Source organism: Thunnus maccoyii, chromosome 1 (genome assembly GCF_910596095.1).
Source record: "Thunnus maccoyii chromosome 1, fThuMac1.1, whole genome shotgun sequence".
NCBI classification, from domain to species: domain Eukaryota; kingdom Metazoa; phylum Chordata; class Actinopteri; order Scombriformes; family Scombridae; genus Thunnus; species Thunnus maccoyii.
Genome location: NC_056533.1, coordinates 23,081,717 through 23,103,935, shown reverse-complemented (window position 1 = coordinate 23,103,935; position 22,219 = coordinate 23,081,717). Strand labels below are relative to the sequence as shown.

At 37.9% G+C, this 22,219-nt stretch overlaps 2 protein-coding genes across 13 annotated transcripts in view; one reads left to right on the top strand and one right to left on the bottom strand.

The window, feature by feature from the left end:
* The window catches only part of sox6 (SRY-box transcription factor 6), a 141,058-nt gene extending 136,992 nt beyond the window's left edge, over nt 1–4,066 (top strand). For all 9 annotated transcript variants that reach the window (XM_042411170.1, XM_042411179.1, XM_042411152.1 and 6 more), the window contains one exon: nt 584–4,066. In XM_042411170.1, coding sequence (XP_042267104.1) covers nt 584–890 — 307 coding nt within the window. In that variant the 3' untranslated portion in view covers nt 891–4,066. The remainder of the gene's footprint in view (nt 1–583) is intronic.
* The window catches only part of LOC121896996, a 235,058-nt gene that overhangs the window by 107,474 nt on the left and 105,365 nt on the right, over nt 1–22,219 (bottom strand). The gene's annotated exons all lie outside the window — the stretch shown is intronic.

The following is a 22,219-nucleotide window of genomic DNA, read 5'->3' as shown; positions in this document are numbered from 1 at the left end:
TCAATTGCTGTGATTTAATCATTTTAGACAATAGCAGTCTACAAATGGAGCATGAAGTGCAGACATTATTACAGGATATAAGCTCTAAGTATAGACTTACAGAAGCCTGGAGGGCGGCAAGCTGAAGCTTAACACTTTAATTTACTGTGTGTGGTTAGCAGGAGAACCCTTCTCCAGGTGTTCCCATGTCAGTCATAAGCTTCAGTGGCTGGAGTATCAATCATCGAGCGCAACAGCAGACAAGAGCAGCACTAACCACGTATTGGTTTTATGTCACTAATAAACCGGGTAGCATTTCTGAACAGCTAAAAACAGGAGCTGTCAGGAGAACCTCTCTTTTCCCAAATCATTTTCACAGAGCTGCTGGCTTAAAGAGGACTGCTGCGGGAAACCCCTAATCCAACAGTCTCATTTAAAATGCTTCAGCAAAAAATATATATATATTGAAACTGTTCTATGCAGCACTCTCTTTCAGCATTCGTTCCATTTGTTCTGATCTTTTTTGAAGGTCAAATTGGTACTGGATTACAAGAAAGAGAGAAATGTGATTCATCTCAATATCATTTCTTTCTCCTACATCCAGGCAGCCACCACAGATTCCCATCACCACCAGCGCCAGCATGGTCTATCCCGGGGCCATCACCATGGCGACTACTACACCCTCACCTCAGATGACATCAGAGTGCTCGAGTGCCTCAGCGAGTCCCGAGCCATCCATTCCTGTCATTCAGAGCACCTACAACATGAAGCTGGAGCCCAATACCATAGCAAACAACAGTGAGCCCGTCAATGGCGAGGATGAGATGGACATGTACGAGGATTTTGAGGATGAGCCGAAATCAGACTATAGTAGTGAAAATGAGACACAAGAGCCAGTCAGCGCCAACTGAGGCCTCTTTAATCGAAGAGGCCAACGCAGACACAACAGTCATTCAGGAGGACGCCCGGGGGCTGGTCTGATCTGAGGGAGGGAAAGAGCAAAAGAGAACAAAACTACACCACAAAGGTTTAAAAAAAAAAAGAAAAAAAAAGAAAAAAAAGAAATGATGATATATCATTTATGAGCCAGCATGCAGATGTGGCTTCATCAGAATCAAAAGCTATTTGGTCTTAAGTGTTTCTTCAAGTGTGTGAAGCAGTTTGGTTGTGGTAATTATGATTTTTTTTAATCTCATTGTTTATTTTTTCATTGTGATCATGGACATTTAAACAATATGGTTATTGCCTAGAACAAAAGATGGAACTTGAAATTGAGCATTTGATATGAACCTATAATTCTTACAGTCATTTACCGTGTTTTTCTCTTCAATTAGATGATTTTGATATATTACATAACTGTTCAAGATGGGAATAATATTCTCACTCAGGTATAGTGTGCCAGCCAACAGCTTGTGAATGTTTTTAATCAAGAGTAAAATATTACCAGTACAAAATATCTCAAAATTCACATGGAGTGATTCCAACGTATTGCAGAGGCAAAGTAACACATTATCATTATTATTATTATTATTATTATTATTATTATTATTATTATTATTATTATTATTATTTGTGGGGTTTTTGTTATTGTTATTACACAAACTGCATAATTTAGTGCAGAAGTGCCAAACATTTCAAGTTGTTTCTAAATTCTGTTAAGTGTTTTGGGAGAGGCTTTGTGAGTCTTAGACAATCTCTTGATCTCTTAATGCAGCTTCATTATCCAGTCTTTCTCTAATTTACCCTAACAAAATAAACAAATAAAACTCAGGAACTTGTAGGCAGCAGGCTCTTCAGGAGGTTATGTGACATCTTTGGGTGGTAGCTTGTAATGCTAGCTGTTCTCTGGGGAGCCCAATGCAGTGATCATCGATGAAACTGGCCAGCCCTTTCATTTCCTTATCCCGGCCCACATTGGACTGCCCAGTGCTGTGGCATCCTTCACTCATTTCCAGTTCTACAACCCAGTTTGACTCACCAAGTTCTTAATCTGAGTGATTGTAATCAGGCCAGAACGCTGAAGGGCCAAAGGCCTCCAATCTGTGGGATTGGAACAGCAGCAAAAGGCAGCTTTGGGGGCATTATAATCTCAAATTGATGTTGTACAATGTGTAGCAACAGTACATTCTGTTAAACGCTTTAGCCCCATTTGGAAGGGAAGTTTAAAGTCTTAGGTCTTAGAACGTCATTTTTTCCAATCTTAATTCTTTTTAGACATTGTAAATCTTAAAGTGACACTAAGAAGTCTTAAAGTAGAGCACGGTCATTGGGTTGATGCAATGAGTTGATTACTGCAGTAGTCTTAAGAGGAGTGGCAGTTTATGAGTATATTTCTAAACAGAAAAAGGCTAAAATCATATGTTTGTTTCTTAAACTACCCTGTCATGTACACATGACAAAGGCAACTTAAAACACTGATTTTTGCAATAGTGCACTTATGCAAATTCTCATTATGTCACCTTTGAGCCTTATTTTGTTCTTTTTAACAATCTTATCAGCTTTTTGGAACACACTTATCTCTTACATTTAAAAAGACACACGCGTGCAATGACTCCGACACAAGGGGCACAAATTCTTTATCCTATTTTCAGCTAAAAAGATGACAAGCGTTGACCTTCTTGAGACTGCAGATAGATAAAGCTCCTCACATGGGCAAGGCCTTGATTTTGAGACTCAGATCCTCTTTACAGGGCAGAAGGTCTAAGTGGCTCCCCTCCCTGCCATGCCCTGCTCTGACCCCTGCCCGTAGCAACCTCAGCACCCAGGGGGCGCCATCTGGCTCAGAGAAGGAGAAAACACCAGGGAAGGGTGAGAAACAATAAAAATGGGGTGTGTGTCCCTCATTGTGCTCTCCATCAAAGTGCTGGAAGTAAGGCCTCAACAGGGCTCCCACCCAGGCCCAATCACCAGGCACTGGCGAGCAGATGGAACAAGTACATCAAGCTGTGGGGGATTATTAAAATGACTGACGACTGGGTATCATCTGAAATACAGCATTATTAATGCATGAGTCCAGCTATTCCCCTCCCTTGCCCTTGAACCTGTCCATTTCAGAAAACGCGCAGAGCTTTTTGAAGGATCTAAATGGCTGGTCACTGGCTTTAACTGGTCAAGATCCCCACTGCTGGTCACTGCATTTTCTCCTAACTAATTGGTACAGATGGCTCTTTATATCTCTTTAGTACTCTTAACTCGTGTACTCTTATTGTCAGTACCCATTTATCGCAGGCTTGCATTGTTTCTACTTTTGGAAGCATTTATATTAAGTCTTTTAGGTTTTTTTAACCGCATTAATAATTCCTTTTTTTTCTTTTCATCACATCTTTTCTACATTGTTCTCATTTTGAGGTACAAATTATTTCAAGGATGCTCTCCTACAAACAACCCAAGTGGATTTCCCTCAAAGTCAACCTGTTTTTGCTCCTGTTTGCTGGTGGTTAGATTGATTTGTATGTGATTGTAAATATTTTCATGACCATGCCACACAGATTTAGTGGGCTGGTACTTAAAAAGGACTTCACGGAACTGAAACTTGACTGTGCTTATACAGCGAAAAAAAAAAGACAAAAAAAAGACAAAAAAAGAAAGAAAAAAATGACAAACAAGAACTCACGAGGAGACAATGTTTCATAAGTGTTATAAGCACTGGATATAAATTGTATTTTTATCAATTCTGATTAATGTGAAGCTGTTTGAGGAAAAACACCATGAATTAACAAAATTCTCCAGTTGGACTCAAGTGGGTTTGCTCTCACAGTTGCCAGATTTTAGTCATTTTTTTTGTCTACTTATTTTGTTTATTTATGCAAAGACACATGTGATGAATGAACACTTTGTTTAAGCTTCAGGGCTGCCTAGGGGAGAGACTCGGCACAAGAAAGTGAGCAGAAAATTCAACAGCAGGCTTGGTTAGCCGTGAAACACCAGACTTCAGACTTCAGTGCATTGCATATTGTTTTTGAAACTGTAGAGTATCAACATATTGTATTTATTATTAGCCACTGCTGGCTCTAAAATTGTCAGTAAAAAAAAAAAACAACAAATGGACAATCAGAGAAATAGAAAAAAAAAAAACATGTTTGATGAATTGGAGCTAAAAAATGTTTTTCAGTGAATTCACCATCTCATTTAGATTTTATTGTAAATATAACATAGGAAATATATTTTTGTTCACAAGTATTTAGTGAAGTATAAGTTATGTATTTGGCTGTTCTATTTTATTTTCTTTTATGTTTTATTTTTGTACGTGGTTTCATGTTTTTAAAACCTGACAAGTCACTGTACCTCATGTAGATGCTGAATTTTTCTGCTTATTGGAAGAAAGCAGTATTGGACCTGAGAAAGAGAGAAGCACCTCATTTGCTTATGTTTTGATAATCCTCCCTGGACTATTCAAAGAACCAATCAAAATGAAAGCTACACTTATTAGACTTGTTAATATAAAAGGAGTCATTACAAGCAAGGTACTCATTTAAACAACAAGCACTTGATGTAAAAGAACTACTCAATAATTTGTTTCCAATCATGATACAATCTAGGTGGTATGCTGTATATCCTCACTCGTGTTTTGCGTTTAATACAGCGCTCATAGTATGTGGCAAATTTCTTATGAAGAGCTGATATCATCCTGAAAAATGTGCATGCATTTGGCTTGCATTTACATTATCATAATAAACAAATGTGTTATTAAGAATGATTGTTTTAAACACGTGATGTTTTTATACTCTTGAAAGGTGGGAACGTGCATATATTTATTTGTTTTAATGTGGCAAAATGCACAAACACTGTGCATTATTCTTAGTCTATTCTATCCTTGCCATTTTTTTTTGTATGTTGCTGATTTTTAATGAACATGTTCATGACTATCCAGCCATCTGCAAATGTAGCCCTCACAATTGTTTTCTCTTAATCCACTTGTTAGACATGCAAATGGTTTGAATGAACAACTGAAGACAAAAGCTTGTATGCTGTTTCAACATTACTTACTGTAATTTGATTTTTTTTTTTTTTCTGTCTGAATTTTGTGATGTATATGGTGGGAATGTTCTCTGTGTTAATTTAATCAGCACAATTCACTGACATGCTGGACTGACATGCTAGCTGCTGTTCAGAAGTGTAAAATTTGTTGTTCGGGGCAACATTTATAGTTGTCTTTGGTACTTTGCTTTTTAGAGTTGTCTCTCAAGCAACACTGTGTGTGGCTCTTCTATCACTGAAGCTGTTTTTTTGAAATTGCTGGCAGTCTGATACAATTTTCTGCGTAGAACTCTTTTTTTTTTTCCTGGCAGGTACCTAGGCCAATGGCAAGTATTGTTTGGGTGTTATTAGAGAAAATGAAATACATAGTGTCTGTTGCTGCTTTTAAAAAAAAGTTTATGTCTGAATATGTAAATAGTTTATCATAATATCTTGTACAGTCCAATGTAAAGTTTTTAATTCAACTTAAAAAAAATGTTGCCATCACATTTGTGTTCACATTCTTTATACAGTACAAAAGATCAATTATTTGCTAGGGGTATTATTGCTAAAAAGAAAAAAAGAAAATGTTACTAATTTTTTTTTTTTTTATGTTTGTTTTGTTTTGCTTGGCTTCAAAGTGTACACCAGCAAGTCTTTGGTTTCCATGTGCAGTATTGACGTGAGGTAAACTTAAGGTGAATAATTTTACAGTGGTGTGTGTGGAGAGCAATCTCCTCGGCTTTGGTAGTATTAATACACTATATCAAGTAAAAACAAACCAATGAGTGACACATTTGGGTGCATCTAGGCATCATGGAGATGTGTATACTGTGTATGATTAAATTATCCCCACAGGATCAATTCAGGCATATTATAATGTAACACCATTTTCTGTATATCTCAGTCCATTGTAACAATGCAACAGGGGGCTGAATAACTGCCTGTTTAAGCTCATTTACCTCAAGAATTTCCTCCTTTTCTGTAAAAGAGACAGAAATTGTGTTACAGAAAGCTTCTCACATCACTCCATCTTTTGTACTGCTGTTGACACTTACAAATTAAAGAGACATTTTGTTTTAAGATTTGAGTAATTCTTTTTTATATAAAAGGTATTGCTATTATTATTGTTCTGTATTAGTTGGCTGTGTAAGACATCTGAATGGTGTGTGTATGAACGCCTTGGCAGGTGTGGAATGAAAACTCTCCACTCATTTTAGTCCCCTTTGGAATATGAATTCATCACATAATGAGCTAGTATGGAGATGGTACTGCACAATAAAGTCACAATGTGACATTCTTAAAACTATCTCAGAATATTTTATGCCTTTGTTATGCTTGCCTACACATTTGGCTTTTTCCTGGTATTAATTAATTAATGCACATTGATTTTAAATTAACTGCCATTAACTTCACATTAAGGACAGAGAAAATAAAGCTTAGGAAACATGTTATGAACAAAAGTGTTTCATTTTTTGTAATAACTGAAGACTTTAAGAAATATTGGTGACTTTGTTTTAAAGGTTACAGTTACATTATGATAATTTAACTGTTATATATATTTATTATATTACAAATGAAAACGTTTTCATTATATATATATATATATATATATATATATATATTTAAAAAAAGTCTGGAAAGCAAGTATTTATTTCTCCTCAGTCTCAACAACTGCGAGGTAAACGGTGCAAATATTGGTCCGAGCGTAGCCTAAGTGTAGCTAGTGGCTAGCCACGCCAGCTAGCTACCTGCATGGCCGAGTAACAGCTCATCTGGATGGCAGCAGCGGTACTGCTAACTGTGACAAAGAAAACAAGCAGAGCGGGCAGGTAGCTCAGAGGGAGCCAATGTGTAGGACGAGTGTAGGAGCTTGAAACTTTCTTTAAAGGTGAAAAGAAAAAGACAACCCCTGCAAACATAGACTGCAGATGCTGATTGGGAAACTATAGATGTCATCATGCTCCAGCAGTATGCAGGTATTTGTTTGTTCTTTTGGCAGATTATTGTTACAGAGCATGTGCAAAAAAATGTATGGATGCATGTGCCTGCTGATGATAAACTATAGGTGTTCCCACACCCTACTACTGTTTTGTATACAGTCAATTATATATCTTTTATTGATTGTTGTGTTTGGCTAGTTAACCTGCTAACATTAGCTACTAGACGCCATGTCAGGATGCCCATCTCTAACAAAAATGTAGTCATTGTTCAGTTTTTCTGTTTTGTCATGGTACATGTCATGCCTACTATGTTGTGTGTACAGTTGTCAAGTCTCAAATGATATGAGAAGAAAACTAAACGTTGACATGTTGACATTGACACATAGAGTATGACATACACACAGAATTTTAAAAAAATAGAACAAGCCAACCTGAGGTGGCACAGCATCAAAGTTTTTAAGCAATTTAAATTTATATCTGGAAATATAGATATTGCCATCAGAGCCAACGGCGGTTTGGCAGATTCAACCTAAAGAGCGTATTTATTCAACATCTGATCTGCACATGCGCACGCCCTAAGGATCCCTGACCTACTGAAGGCAGAAATTAAGAGGTAAGAACAGTGTGTGTGTGTGTGTGTGTGTGTGTGTGTGTGTGTGTGCTCAGTGAATCAGGTGTGTGGGTTTGTATGCGTGTGCCAGAGGTCATCTTGAGAGTTGTAAGCCCAGACTATGTCCATCATTCTTCTCTGGATTGCTGCCATCTCTTGCTCATTATCATCATAATTAGTATGAGTTCTACACCCTGCATGCATTTTAAATGTCTTTCTTGATGCAATGGGTAAAACATTTCAAATAAATTTTGTGTTTTTACAAGTCAATACACACATTGCTGATTTACTGTTCTAGCTCTGTGTTAGCTGTACTTATCTACAGAAAAGAAAATCAATAAAAGAAAAACATAAGAGTCTCTGGAACTTAAGTCTTTTTAACCATTTGGACGAACAATTTCATTTGTTGTCCTCGTCAATCACTTTGTCCATCACCATTGTACTGTATGCTGCTTTCCACAGGGCAAATGAAAGCTACAGTTTAACTGAAGTGACTGTAATAGATGTCTGTGTAAGCTCCCTCCAGCAGTAGATGGAAAAGTAGGCATATACCTCTGCACAATAAATCTTACAGTAATTTTCCAAGCCTGCATGACAACTAATGGCATAGAGAAAAGCTCTGTGCTTTGTGTATTTGTCTTAGCATTATTGTGCGAGTGAGTGCGCAACATTAAAACACTGCTGAGCAGGTGATATTTTAATCGTGAGTGTGGGACATTTTTTCTTTAATTTCTTTGAGCTGTTTTTTGCTTTACATTGTACCCATAGATTTTTGTGTGTGCCAAGTAAGAGGTTGGGTGGAGTAATCGGGGGCCTAGTGAGCTATGGGGAGTGCTGCTGCTGTTTGTAAGTGGCCTGGTTGAATGAACTGTCACTGTTGTACAAAGATGTGTATGTTTGAACAGCGGATAATAATTAATACAGCAATGCTGTCGTGTAGCGGCAGGACTGCTATTTCACAACTCTGATGACTAAACACCGGAGGGAAGGAGAGCAGTGAGGGGCGCCTGGAACAATATTTTACTCATTTGGATCTGCTCAATGCTACAGCCGTTGCACCCAGTGAATCTGTCAGACAGCTCCATTTCCCCAAGAACAGCTGCTATTTATCTGATTTTCTCATTAGAGTTGACTCATGACTTCATTGTACTGGCTTTGGCAGAGGTACTGCAGTGCCCTGGTATGGCTCTTAAAAACAGCTGAAACTTAGTCTCCCCAATGTTACTGGATGTAGGAATGTGTAACACCTGCCTATGTAAGAGTTTGTTCTGCTTTTTAGGCTTCAGGTAAAAATTATCTTGATACAATTTTTCATCCATATGTGTTTCCATGTTCGTAGATACACCCCTTGACCTGATTTTTATACTCTTTATATCAATGTAACTTTCAGCTCAGGTTAAAGGAAAGAAGATGGGATCGATCTCAAGAGTCATCAAACATGTATACAAGAACAGTATGTAAGAACAGCCCAGACCCTTAGCAATGTTTTAATCCTTGGAGGTGAAGGACTTAGGAAATCTTGCTAATTTCACAGATGGTTTAAAATAGATTAGTGTGGAGAAGCAGCTCCCTGAGAAGGGCTGACCCACCAGGTTCCCTGTGCAGCTGCCAAAACCCTGCACCTGATGCTCAGAAGTGCCTTCCAAAAGTCCTGCAAGGTTAACCTCAAACTTAAGCATCCAGAAATGCCATCCTTGTTGTGAGCTTTACTACGTCTTCAGTGAACTTCACCTCTCTTTTGTTCTATATTTAGATGAACTAATTTTTCATTCTGTGATTTCTTTTTTTATTCCTCTTCTATCCTCTTTTTTTTAAATTCCTTGTTATTTTTGTTTAACCCTGGTTTTTGAAAGACATTTCAGACCCGGGGGAGCTCGGAGTAGAGCCGCTGATCCTTCGCATTGAAAGGAGCCAGCTGAGGTGGTTTGGGCACCTGGTCAGGATGCCTCCTCGACACCTCTCTCTGGAGGTGTTCCAGGTATGTCCAACTCTTTAGAGACCCTGGGCTGACCCAGAACACGCTGGGTCTGCCCCGGCCTGGGAATGCCTTGGGATCCCCTAGGAGGAGCTGGAGGGCGTTGCTGGGACGAAGGATGTCTGGGTTTCCTTACTCAGTCTGATGCCATTGCGACATGGCCCCGGATAAGCGGCAGAAAATGGATGGATGGATGGATTTCAGACCCCTTTCAATTGCTGACGAGTTATTCTATGGTTTCTTGGTTATTTAAAATTGTTGTCTTGTCCACATTTTGTTTCTTAAGTTATAATCAGAAGTCTTTGTTTTATTTATTGTCTAGTTGTTGTTGTTGTTGTCGGGAATATAGCTTTCTTTCTTTCTTTCTTCCTGTTCTTGGCTAAAACAATACCCTGGAGCACAGAGGATTTCACTTTTACTCACTTATTTCCTAATTCATGTGTCCACTTGGCCACATGGTCCATTCTCACTTGTTACTTTGTGTTCTTTCCCATTAGATGTTTTGTACAATGCATCCAAGAGCCATTTTTTGTAATGGAATAAAGGAGTGAATCAGACTCTGCATGGTATTTTGAATAGGCCAAGCCTGCTGCTTAGAGCTGGGCTGTGTCCGAATGGGCCTGACACAACCCTGGCCTGGCTGAAAAGGCCCAGCTTGGAGTTAATGTGGAAAGACAATGGCACAGGGTGAAAAACTCGACATGGTTTTGTTGAACTTGTCATTCTTTGGTGCATAGCTGTGAGGAAAGCCTAGAAACCATCTGAATGTTATTTGTGCTTTTTTGACCCATATTTGGGACAGCTTTCACAAAGCCCTTGTGAGAAGATTGAAACAATGCAGAGGCGCTTTCAGAAACGGGACAGACCTCGACTCCAGCCAAACCATCTTGGACCTGCTTCATCTGAATGGTTTGTCTCCAAAAGGCTGACATCATGGCACTGCTATTGGTTGATTTTAGCTATACTAAAAAGTAAATAATTATATTATATTGTTATTAATTATTATTATTATTATTCTAAGTATCAGAAAGTTTTCAGATAACCATGTAAAACAAAAGAGAAGTAACAGGAGAGGACTGTGTGTTTAAGAGAATTTAACAGTTTAAGAGAATTTTTACATTAAATGTAATGTCTGGGCCATGAACTATTTATTGTGACTTGAAATAAAATGTGACCTCTGTAATATTATTGAATCAGACTTATTAAAAAGAAGGCAAAAAGAAAAAAATATATATTATGGATGATAATGTGTCAGATGTGCTGCATATTTTCTTGCTCCACTGTGATGATGCTGAAAACATATGACTCTCTGTGTAAATCAATCAGATTTTCTGAGCAGTTGTTAGGAACACTGGGTTGCTAAATGAACTTTTGAAAATCCACACGGGACAATAATTCAGAAAATGTAATTTTGCATACTGTTTCACATCATTGCATCTCCTCAGTGCATTTGTCTCCCAAAGCATTTGACTGCATTTCTGTGGGGAAGAATAAATGCGTAATGTTTTTTTAAAAGCATCCCTGCTCCCCCAGTTTTTTGAAGAATTTACGAAAATAAAGGTTTGTCTCTTGGAGTATGCGTTATTCTCTCAAAGCGATCACTCAGCTCTCTCATGCATATGTGAATTACACACCTTTATGAATATGTAAATGTCGCGAGAATGCCTCATTAATTAGTAATTCATGCATTTTTTACAAGCCCAATACTTTGCCAGTGTAGTCAGATGAATTATCAGCCAGAAGTTAAAAAAAAAGGGATTCATCATCACGTTTTCAGAGGTTTTCAACTACATCTGTAATTTGTGTAATTCAATGAATATGATTTGCGTAGCTTTTTATGGCAGTATCGTTGCAGCTGTCTCACAATCTGATCTATGGATTTCTTCTTGGAATCTGCCAGTGCACTTATAACGTTAACAGGCATATTTCTCCTTGTAGATGTTTTCTTACAGTATTTTATTCTGTCTAAAATATTAAACTGCAAGTGTCTCAAATTATTTTCTCCATATGTTTCATTTGATATAACTCTTTTGGTAATGTTAAGATAGATGTGAATAAAAATGATGAGATGTCAGAAGAACATCTCATACAACATGTAGTGGGGCAAAGTGAAATCAACCTGCTACAGATTCCACAAACAGAAGCAGAAGCATCCTGTCCATATGCACAGATCCAGGGTCTGCAGTTCTTTCTCCAATGAAAATGTCTCTCTACGAGTAGGTAGGGTAGATGAGGAATAGAGCAGAACCAGCAATGACCCAAAGAGTGTATGTGCATGTGTGTGCATGTGGCTAAAATGTGAGTGGAGATGAGATGGCAGGAGCCTCGGAAAACTTTGGAAGCATAAAACATCCAGATGCAGGAGGTAAGAGATTTAAGATGCTCAGTGGGAATTAATGTACAATGCAAAAATGAGTTCAGTTTAATATTAATGTAAAAAACATTTAATTCCATTAAAATGCTGAAAATTATTCAGCCAATTTTTCTTAAATTTACAAGTGTTCTTTGGATTTTAACATTTTTTTCTGTAACATTGTGGGTATTGGACAAAATTGAAAGCTCACGCCAGGATGAATGTGTATTATTTAAAGTTATTGAAAGATTGAAAATTCCTGTTCAGAAAATGTAATGAGTAACAGTCCTGAACAGCTTGTGACAGTTCCTTGCTCATAATTAAAACACACTGGCACAAACTTACACCAGATTTCCTGGTGAGATCTTGTATAAATTCCTTACAAAATGACAGTCTGACTAACTGTAAATAAAATAGTTTTTTATATTTGGTCAGAGCAAACACATAACTATCCATATGCCAACCATAACATCAACACACTACATCTACAGTTTCTCTATGGGATTACTTATTGTGTTTCTGCATGTGCATGGATGTGTATGCGTCTTGTTTAATCTTGATATCCACCTGAATTAAATACCCTACCTGTCTCTAGTAGTGCTGTCTTGGGGTTTCCTGGATGTGTGGTTTTAAATGAGCCCTCCTGTTAAATCATGACCATGTTCTGGAGAGTTGCACACCCACTGAGAACGAGTGTAACTATACTATATCAGTGTGTATTGACCAGTGCACATTGCTGCACCATGAATTTAACATGAAGGCATAGATGCAGAAGCACACAGGGATGTTGCCTTTTCTGTCGGGGATTAAAGTCTGCTACCTTACGGATGCAGCCACTTTGTTCCTGCCTCCCCATTGGTGCAGGGATATATTTATGTAAATTGACAGGGGGGCCCTTCACTGTAAACATGAGTGTACTCTGAGGAAAGGGTGCCAGGGGACTTTCAAGCAGTAAATATGTGATGGCAGGGGAGGAGGGGGGGGTTAAAAGAAACAAACAAATGTGTCATCATAATAATGTATACCACTTTACAATTCAAAAGTGCAACATTAAATCATTCATCTGGATTATTTTAATACAACTGTATTAGTTTTGAATAATGGGTCGTGGGTGATTTAAGGTCTTTGCTCTCACTACAGGCGTCCTGAGGTATGACACCAAATCAACTTACAGTAGGTGGAACTAGAACATGTACTGAGAGAGCCAATGACTCACTCACACTGTTGTTTGTTACACATATTGTACATTTCCCAGTCAAGAAATTCAATGAATTGCTATTTCAATTATGAACAATTTTATGTAAAACTTTACTTTAAGTCCCCCTATTTGGCATTTATAGGCAGTAGGGATGGTAAGATTCAATTATCCGCAGCAGTGCACCAGCATAAAAGTTCACAATGTGATTGCCCCGATTAAAAGTGTGCACCGGATACAATTTGGATGAACTCAAGTTGCCTGACTTCTAACATCTTTGCACTGGTTAAATCTGATTTATTTATATATCATTATTAGCAGAGGACCTATGCCTTTATTATTTAGAAATGCAGGACATTTTCTGCAAGTGGAACGTCGAAGACAAGTCACAATTAACACAAAAAACATGATACTGGCTGGAGTTGGTGCACAGATGGACCCACATGCGTGATGCATCACACACGCATTAAATCTGGCCTCGCAAAAATCCCTGAAAGTGGACAGGGTGTCGGAGTTTCTGGCGAAAGTGAGGAAGGTGGTAAGTTTTTTCACAGAAGCCCAAAAGCAACTGAAGTTCTACGTGACATGCAGCTAGTCCATGATGTTTCCACAAGATGGAACAGTTCCCTTGACATGTTGGAGCGTTTTGGGGAGCAGAAGCCTGCCGTGTTGAGCACCCTGCTGTCAAGGAAGATAAAGAGGGGAGAAAGCATGGCCAGCCTGACAGACAAAGACATGACACTGAACCAAGAGGTCATCAAATTAATGTCCCCTCTGAAAGTGACAACCACACTCCTCAGTGAGGGAAAAAAAACTCACCATCTCAATGATCTCCCCAATCCAGGCCAAACTGCAGAGGCATTTCCAGCCAGATTAGAGTGATATACTGGTAATTTCCCAGATCAAGGAGCGATTCAGACAGGACTTTGATGGTAGCGACACATATCTCCAAGGCTTCCTCCACTATGCCTCGGCACTTGATCCGAGACCTGGCTTTCCTGGATGACAACAACACCAAGGACATGATATTCAAGAGGACAACAGTAGAGATGGCGAAGATGGATGGAGGGGTAAGAATATACTCGGTATACTGTAGCTAGTGCCTTGTGTGTTGCAGTGGTGGGAAAAACAAGTGGATCTTCCACTGCTTTCAGCATTAGCAAAGAGTTACATGTCCATCCCAGTAACAATTGTACCCTCTGAAAGACTTAGCACAGCTGGTGACATAGTTACAGCACAGCGCAGTTTTCTTTATCCTGATCACGTAGATCAACTAATATTCCTGAAGAAAAACCTTAAGTAGGACATACTTAGTTAAATTTAGTGTGTGAGGTGTTATGACAGGGAGACTGGTGTTTACAGCAGCCTGTGACTGCCAATAATAGTTTACCTTTTTTTTTTTTTTTACATTTTTAAGCAGTTAGCCTACCTGCTGGAAGAGTGTTAATCACATCCGTCTGCTGGAAGTAATTACAGCACATTGCACTATGCTTCATTGTTAATCCTGAGCATCCTTAAATTATTTAACTGTTTAATTGTGTGAGGTGTTATAAAAGTCTACTGCATTATTAACTGGAAGCAGAGAACACTACACTACAAAGGACTCGTGAAAAAGCCTGTTTGTGAACGTCCAAGTGTTTTTTAAAGGTTGAAAAGAAACAGCATAAATGAGAGTCTTACTGAGTTGCAGTACTAGATAAACAAATATGTTGGGTAAAAATGACACTTTTTTTTAGCCAATTTATGATTTGCTGTATGCATAAGAAATAAAATCAAACTCTCTGTACCATATTGAACTGCACAGCATCATTCTTTCACACTGCGTTGAATTGCATTGTATCGCGTTGAATCATATTGTGTTGAATCAAATCGTGTCGAATCGCACTATATTACAATAGGGGTGAATCGAATCGTATCGCATTGGTAGTTGCTTCATATGTATTTTTATCAGATCATTGGCAATGCATCGAGATGCGTATCACATCAGCCTCAGTGGTGGAGATGTACATCCCTGATAGGCAGTAACAGTTAATAAGTGGTTGAACCAATTACCAATCAAAACATAAGTTTTTAACTTTGTTATCAAATAGCTAAATTATACAGTTGTCTTCTGCAATCAGTCATTATCCACTTATACTGAAAGGCTAACAGATGACAAATGACATAAAATTACCACAATTTTATGGAAAAAAGGTGGATATTACATGGATAGTTATCGTCACAAATTCACAAAAACCACAGAGGTAAAAGATATAAATTTGGGGATAAACATTAATGCAATTATAGACAAGTAACGAAAAGTTAATATGACAAATTGTGTAACAGATTTGCTCTCAGTGAGTAATAAGTAAAGCAATTTCTTTTGAAATGGAAAATGAATGATGGTTAATGTATTACTGCTTGACTGAGTAATGAGTCCAACACTGGCAGGTAGCAGGAGGACCAAATTTTTTCACGTCTGTTGAAGTTTCCACACTGCTGCTGTTGTTGAACTCAGTTAAACTCTAAATGTAGCTTCTTGCATCTCAATGTGATTTCGATTATGATTTCATGGATGAATTTCTTAAACTACTCAAGTATGTTATGAAACATGTGACTGACTCTACAAATGACTTAATGTCCAGACCACAAGCTGATGCAAGATCCCTCTCCTTTACACCACCATAGCTGTTCTGCCACCACACCTCAAGATAAAAGAGTCACTTAATCAGAGAGATAATCCAGGAGGAGACTACAGGAAGAATATACTAAAATTAAAATGAGCCTTTTGTGGAAGCATTTTGGCATGTACTGACCAAATTACTATTTTGGCATATATTGACCAAAAAGAGGCCGTAGACATAACACAGGATTTCTAAGGAAACATCTGCTGATAAGTCTTGTCATGTTGATGGATCATCAACTCGTGTACTGCATCCAAAAACTCACATTTGGTTATTGTATAATTGAATAGTGTGTTTAGTATTTGTTTTTTGCAATTTGGTTATTAAAATAATTAAAAGAATGGTCAAAAAAGTCAATTGACTATCTGCTTATTGAATTGAACAAAACATAAATAAGATCATGCTGCAGTAAAGTAGAAAATAAACCATTATGTTCTCCACGGCTATGTTAGAGGAGACCTGTTAACTGCTCCTGTTGCTCAATGCTTTTACTTGTGATTCTTTAAGATTTGGTCCCTTCTGTTAAGGACATTTCTTGTCTCTGTAGACACAGTTGTGTTAATGAGAAACCAACATAAGATTAAAACATGGTGTCTGAGGGATTCAACATTGTCTCCCCTGCAAATTTAACATATTACAAATCATATTACACCAAGCTTGTCAAGCATTTGGGTTCTAATAATTACTATGCAATCATATAGATGCAAGTGATATTAAATATTCATTTACTCGTTCCTTAAGGAATAATGGTGATGGGAAAATCTTGGAAGTTGTTTTCTATTTTTAATGATTATTCTAACAAAGCTAAAGAAGCTTGAGAGATTGAGATTCATATTTTGTCTGCCTGTGACAAGATAGAAAAAAGGATTTTTTCTCTGTGCAAAGGTTGGGTTAAGACTTCCATATTAACCTAAGGAGTTAAATGTTATTCCATATATTTAAGCAAAGCAGTTCTACATTTCTAAACCCTCCCTCATTCACGCTCCTGCTGAAAAGATTGACATAGTAATAAACTGATGTTAATTAGACATACTTTGAAATTCTCCATTCTGCTCCTCTCCATGCCCTAGTGGAGCTGGTGGCTTATTAAATCATTTGCTGCTCTTGGGTGATCTCCTTTTGAATCTTGGCCTGACCCTCCGGGCACAATTTATTTTTATTTCAAAAAAATATTACCAGCAAATTTTGCATTAGTTCAAGAGAATTAGAAATCATTATTACACAGGCAGACACTTCAAACATTTTGTTTAAGAGTTTTCTGCTCGATGAGGCATCAAAGGAAATTTTCACACTGATGACTGTTACACTGGCACATATCCATTCATTAGCACACTGAAGTTGGCATTATCGTGTTTTGTACATGGTCCACAAAATAGAACCCATGGCTGCCATCTTTGTAAGCTTTTGTTAAATACAAGAAGAGGTTCTGAATTACCCAACCCAATACCACGACACAGAAGTTGCCAATGACTGTTTGTTCTGTCTAAAATACAGAGGATCTACCTAATATTGACAGTAATTAATATTGTGTTATGATATCTTACAAAAGTTGTGCACAGCCAATCTGGTGCAAATTATTGTACAAGATGACCTCAGTAGCAGTGTTTACATCCCCAAGATAGGCTAGATTTTAACTGGTGAATGGATTTGAGAAAATGAGAATGTCCAGTATCTGATGATGAAATAGGAGAATGCCCTCAATAATTACTGTATCATTAATTTCTAATTTTGAGATTTGACCAAATTTATCTAAAAACTGGCAACCAAAAACAATCTGTCTGCTCCACAGTATCAAACAGCTTTCACATTTTACCATTTCTAACACACAAAATAAAAGTTGTTGAACAAAAAAAAGGGAACAAAAAAATAAAGAGCTGATTTCAAATAGTTGAAAAGCCTTGTGTGTCATTTTTGAGGTGATATTTACATTTATTTATATTTCTAATATACAAAATTAGCTTATTTCTGTCTGTTTGGATTTGAAAATTCAGTTCAGCCGAATTCTGACATAACAGGCAAGACTCCAAGGTATATTTCACATCAGCTGCGGGCCAAGTATAAATATCAGAACACTGGCTAACTCTAGCCTCAGTTTGTGCCTCTGACACAGAGCTGCTGGTAGCGTTAGCAAGTCTGATAAGAGACAAGAAAAAGGCGACATCGTGCTACTCTGAGAACTGTGGTTATGCAAATAACCCAAAGATTTATTCCTTGTGGCAGTAAACACAACACATGGGCCTGCGGATAACTAACTGCTATATTCTGAGCTTAACAAGATATTCAGGGCTGACGATGGTAAACGTTAACATGATAAACAGCAGGGCAATGGCTACGTGCTGACACTCCCCCACAGACACACACACACACACACCAGAGAGCCTCTTGTGGAGCTGCTAATTCAGCTACAACACAGGTACCAGACAGAAACTTTTACACAGGGCCATGAATGTGCTTCTACTGACTGTCAAAGGTCCAGTGGACTCTCTGTGTTTCCAGCGCGGACTCAGAGAGTCTGACAGCAGCTGCTCACAGCTGGTCATTTTGCTTGCATTTCTTCTTCGTTGTCACCTACAACAGCCACTGCAACAGCTGTACATTAGCTGCAAGCTGAACTTTCTATCCTTATTTCTGTTATTTTCTCTTCTAATCTCTCTTTGTTTTTACTCTTGTCTCTGTACATTCATAATGCCTCAGGAGACACAAATTTTTAACTTAAGTTCAAACATTGTCATCTGGCACTGGCGTGTCACTTCTCATGGTCCCATTGAATTTGCGTCTAACCACGTCTTTCCATTATTGCATGCCATAGCCCCACCTCTCAAATCGACTTTAGAGCGTAAGGAGGTGTAAGGAAGTAAGGAAAGTGGCAAGACTCCATTACATGTACTAGGTAGTGGTACATGTTAGATGTGACATTACATGAAAATATATTTTGTAAAATGGATTGGTAAATTTGAGTCAGCAAAGAAGAGAAGAAGCTTTAATTACTGTGCAATAAGGCCAACTGAGAATCCCCACTGGCTCCCCAAACAGATGATTAGAGTTTAAGTCTCAGAACTGAATCCATGATCTTTATTATTCTCATCTAATTAGTTGGCATATTCAGCATGCATTGAACCAGCGTAATTGTGAGACTCAAGAGGAGTTGTGAATAATTCTATTGTTATGGTTTCAGCAATGCCCGTGGCATGACTAGTGGAACAAGAAGTAGTCTCAGTATCAATTATGGTAGCATGATTAGTGTGGCTTTGTCTCCCATTCCCACAGAGCTACAGAATACAGCCAGCTAGCTCAATTACCCTTCACCCAGAGGTGGCAAAACCTTTTGATTTGCCCTGCCTTTTAAATATCTACTGTAATCCTAATATGTCTCATTAATGTACCACTGGCCAGCAAATCTTGAACACTGAAAGAGAACACAGGAATGTCCTGAATACTCAGCCTTAATGCCCCATGTGCTATCACAATTAATTCAAATGAATCAGCACTGAAAGACACAATTAATTCCAACATCCAGCATGTGAGTATTCCTCCCAGAATAAAGACATCCTTCAGCAATTCAGACCATTAGATTCAGTTAATCATCAACACAGAAATATTTGTTTAAAAACTACTTTAACTGTAAAATATACTGTATGCATAGATAAAGTATTTATATTAAAATGTTAATATTAATTGATATTATGCAATGAATAGGCACATCAAAAGAAAGGTTAATGAAAAAACTCAAGTAGTCATAGCATTCTGAATTCTTCTGAATTCTATGTTTACTGTGACCGATAACTGCAAAATAATACACAAAAAAAAAAAGGTTAATTGACAGGAAAAAGGAAGAAGAGGAGAAAAAAGAAGGAGGAAGGCATGCTGTGCCAATCGAATGGGGCCTGGAAAATATCTTAATAATGAACATCGGAGTTAAGTTTCACATTTATTTAGGCTGTTGGCATTCTCCAATATAATGTGCATTACGCATGAAAAGAGAAAGAGGGAATTGAGATCATATTGAAAAGTATTAATTTATCAGTTTATTGGTTTTGCAGTTAAGTACAGTGTATTTCATTTGAGGATTTGGCAGTTATCTCCACTGTGGTTTTGCGCTTAAAAGATGTAAAAGCCCATGTCTGAAAAAATCATCGGACTTGCTTTTTCAAAAGTTACTTTGCTCTGGAAAAAAGACTTGAATGAATTATTGAAGTCCATTTATGTTGTTAATTCAGAGGATAAATAGTGTTGGAGCCCTGAATATCTAAGTTGTCAGAAATTTGGCACCTTGTTCAGACACATGTTCGCTTCTGGAATCACTGCAGCAAACTCAAACTCTACCGTCTGTTTCATATTATGGCTCTGGTTTTAAAAGCTTTCAACTAGTCCACTAGATTGTAATGCACTTTTTCCAGAGTCCATGTTCTCAATGTGACTCCTACACTTAAGGATGTAATGGTGTGTGGTTTGAAATATAGTGTTGGCTCCCAGAACAGTTGTCATCTGGTTTCTTGTGACTTTGCTCTCCCATCCTAGACCTCACATATAGGAGTATGATAAGGAGTGGATGAAAATGGAAGGTTAGGAGCTGCAAATTTCACCTCTGCTGAAAGAATCAGTCTGGGCTTGGGTCCTGTCGTCGTTGGATAACTGCCATGAGCTAATAATAGCTATATTTATATGCATATTGTGCTTATAATTTTTAAGGATTAATTGATGATTTACACTAAAAAAATAAAGATTTTTCTTCAGAATATTCAGGATGTTGGGATAGGTTGCTTGCTTATCATCCACAGTGAGACCATTCCCCCACAACCTTGGGACACTTGGATTAAAGAAACTCTTACACAGTTTATTAAATTAAATTCATGCTGCAGTGGAAACTAGGGCTGTAATGCATGTCTCAGAACCACACAGAAGCATATGTTACCTCCCTGACTTGGTGGGTATCAGGGCGGAGGGTTAATACTGTATGAACCCTGTAGTTAGAAAAGAAGACACATAAACCATGAGGTTGTGTTCCACTCAACCACAGGATTTACTCTGACGAAGTATACCGAAGAAAGGCACAGTGACGTTAATATTGGGAAGGCGGTGGTATAGATGCCAGAAAACAGCAGGAATGAGATTTTGAAGATTAATGTTTCCTGAAATAACTAAAACTATCAAAACACCTGTTCAACAAACATAAAGTAGCAGAGATGCGATATTTGTTATCTATATCTGTTATACTCACAGTCTCCCATCTGCCTCTGGTATGTTTTACACAGCCATAGTGAGCTTGTTAAGCTAATAGAAAATGGCTATGAACAAGCTAAACCACATGCTGTCTGTATGTAGACTAAGCAGGCATTCAGACCGAAATCAGCCCTGCGTTGAACCAACACAGGGGGCTGCATTTGGAGGCCTGTTGCTTCAGGCACTGACAAGACATACATTACAAAAGAGGAGGCCCAGTTTGAGATCTGTGAATTTGAAAACTCTTCAGACGCCAAAACATTGTACAGTATTTTATAATCCTTCGAGACAATATTTAACAGTTTTTCAAGAGACTCATAAGGAGTATCAATAAGAGTAGTAGTATTGATAAAATCCTTACAATACCCATCACTAGCTGTAACAGTGTTTTTGATATATAGTACAACACCTCCAGTATTTTTCAGAGACACAAGATGTTTTTGGGAGGACAGTGTGGTTGTCGTTTGTGTTGCGTTTAGGATTCTGTTTTGATATAGTATTTTTTTTGACCCACTTTGGGTTTTAACAAAGGTCCAGTCAGGGTAGCCACAAGTTTTCAAAATCTGTTGCACGTGCTTCTGTTCCCTGGTTTTAGCCTCAGTGTTTGATATTTTTTCTACTTGGTGGTGCAAAGTTCGAATTACAATCAATGTGTGTTCAAGTGGATGGCAAAAATCAAAGAGGAAAAAACAATCTGTCTGTGTGTGTGTGGGTTTTCTACAAACCTCAATTTCAAGGCACCCCCTCTTCTTTCAGGGAGACCACAAAGTCCAGGATTTTCAAATTTGCTGCTATGCATCTTCCCCTCTATTAAACTGATGTTATCTTTGGTTTTCATTCATTTGTGAGCCTTTCTTTCCACTATTTATAAATTAGCTACAAGAGGAGACACAGATAAACCCATAGCACAGCTATGTTTTTATCCAACATATTTGAGGTACATGATGTTCCAGCACACGTCAATCAATGAACAATATTTGGTTTTTGTTGAGCTGTGTTTGGGTTGAGCTACAGCTTGGTCCAGTATGTGCAGTGGTCAGCAGTGTTGCCAGCTACAGGTGTTAAATATGTCATACAGAAACATAAATGTACAGATTTCTGCAGGGTAAAGGCGATGTTGCATGTTACGATCGATTACTTTCTGTTTCTCTACTGAATGTAAACAATCAATAATCTTCTTCTGCTGGGATCCCCTTTAAAACCGTTACTATGTGTGTTAAAAGATTATATGAAGTAAAGATTTCATATTATTCAACTTATTTTGGTATTCTACTGTGTTTGACACCTCCATGCATCTCCCCTGGCCCGCCAGTAGGAAGGTGATG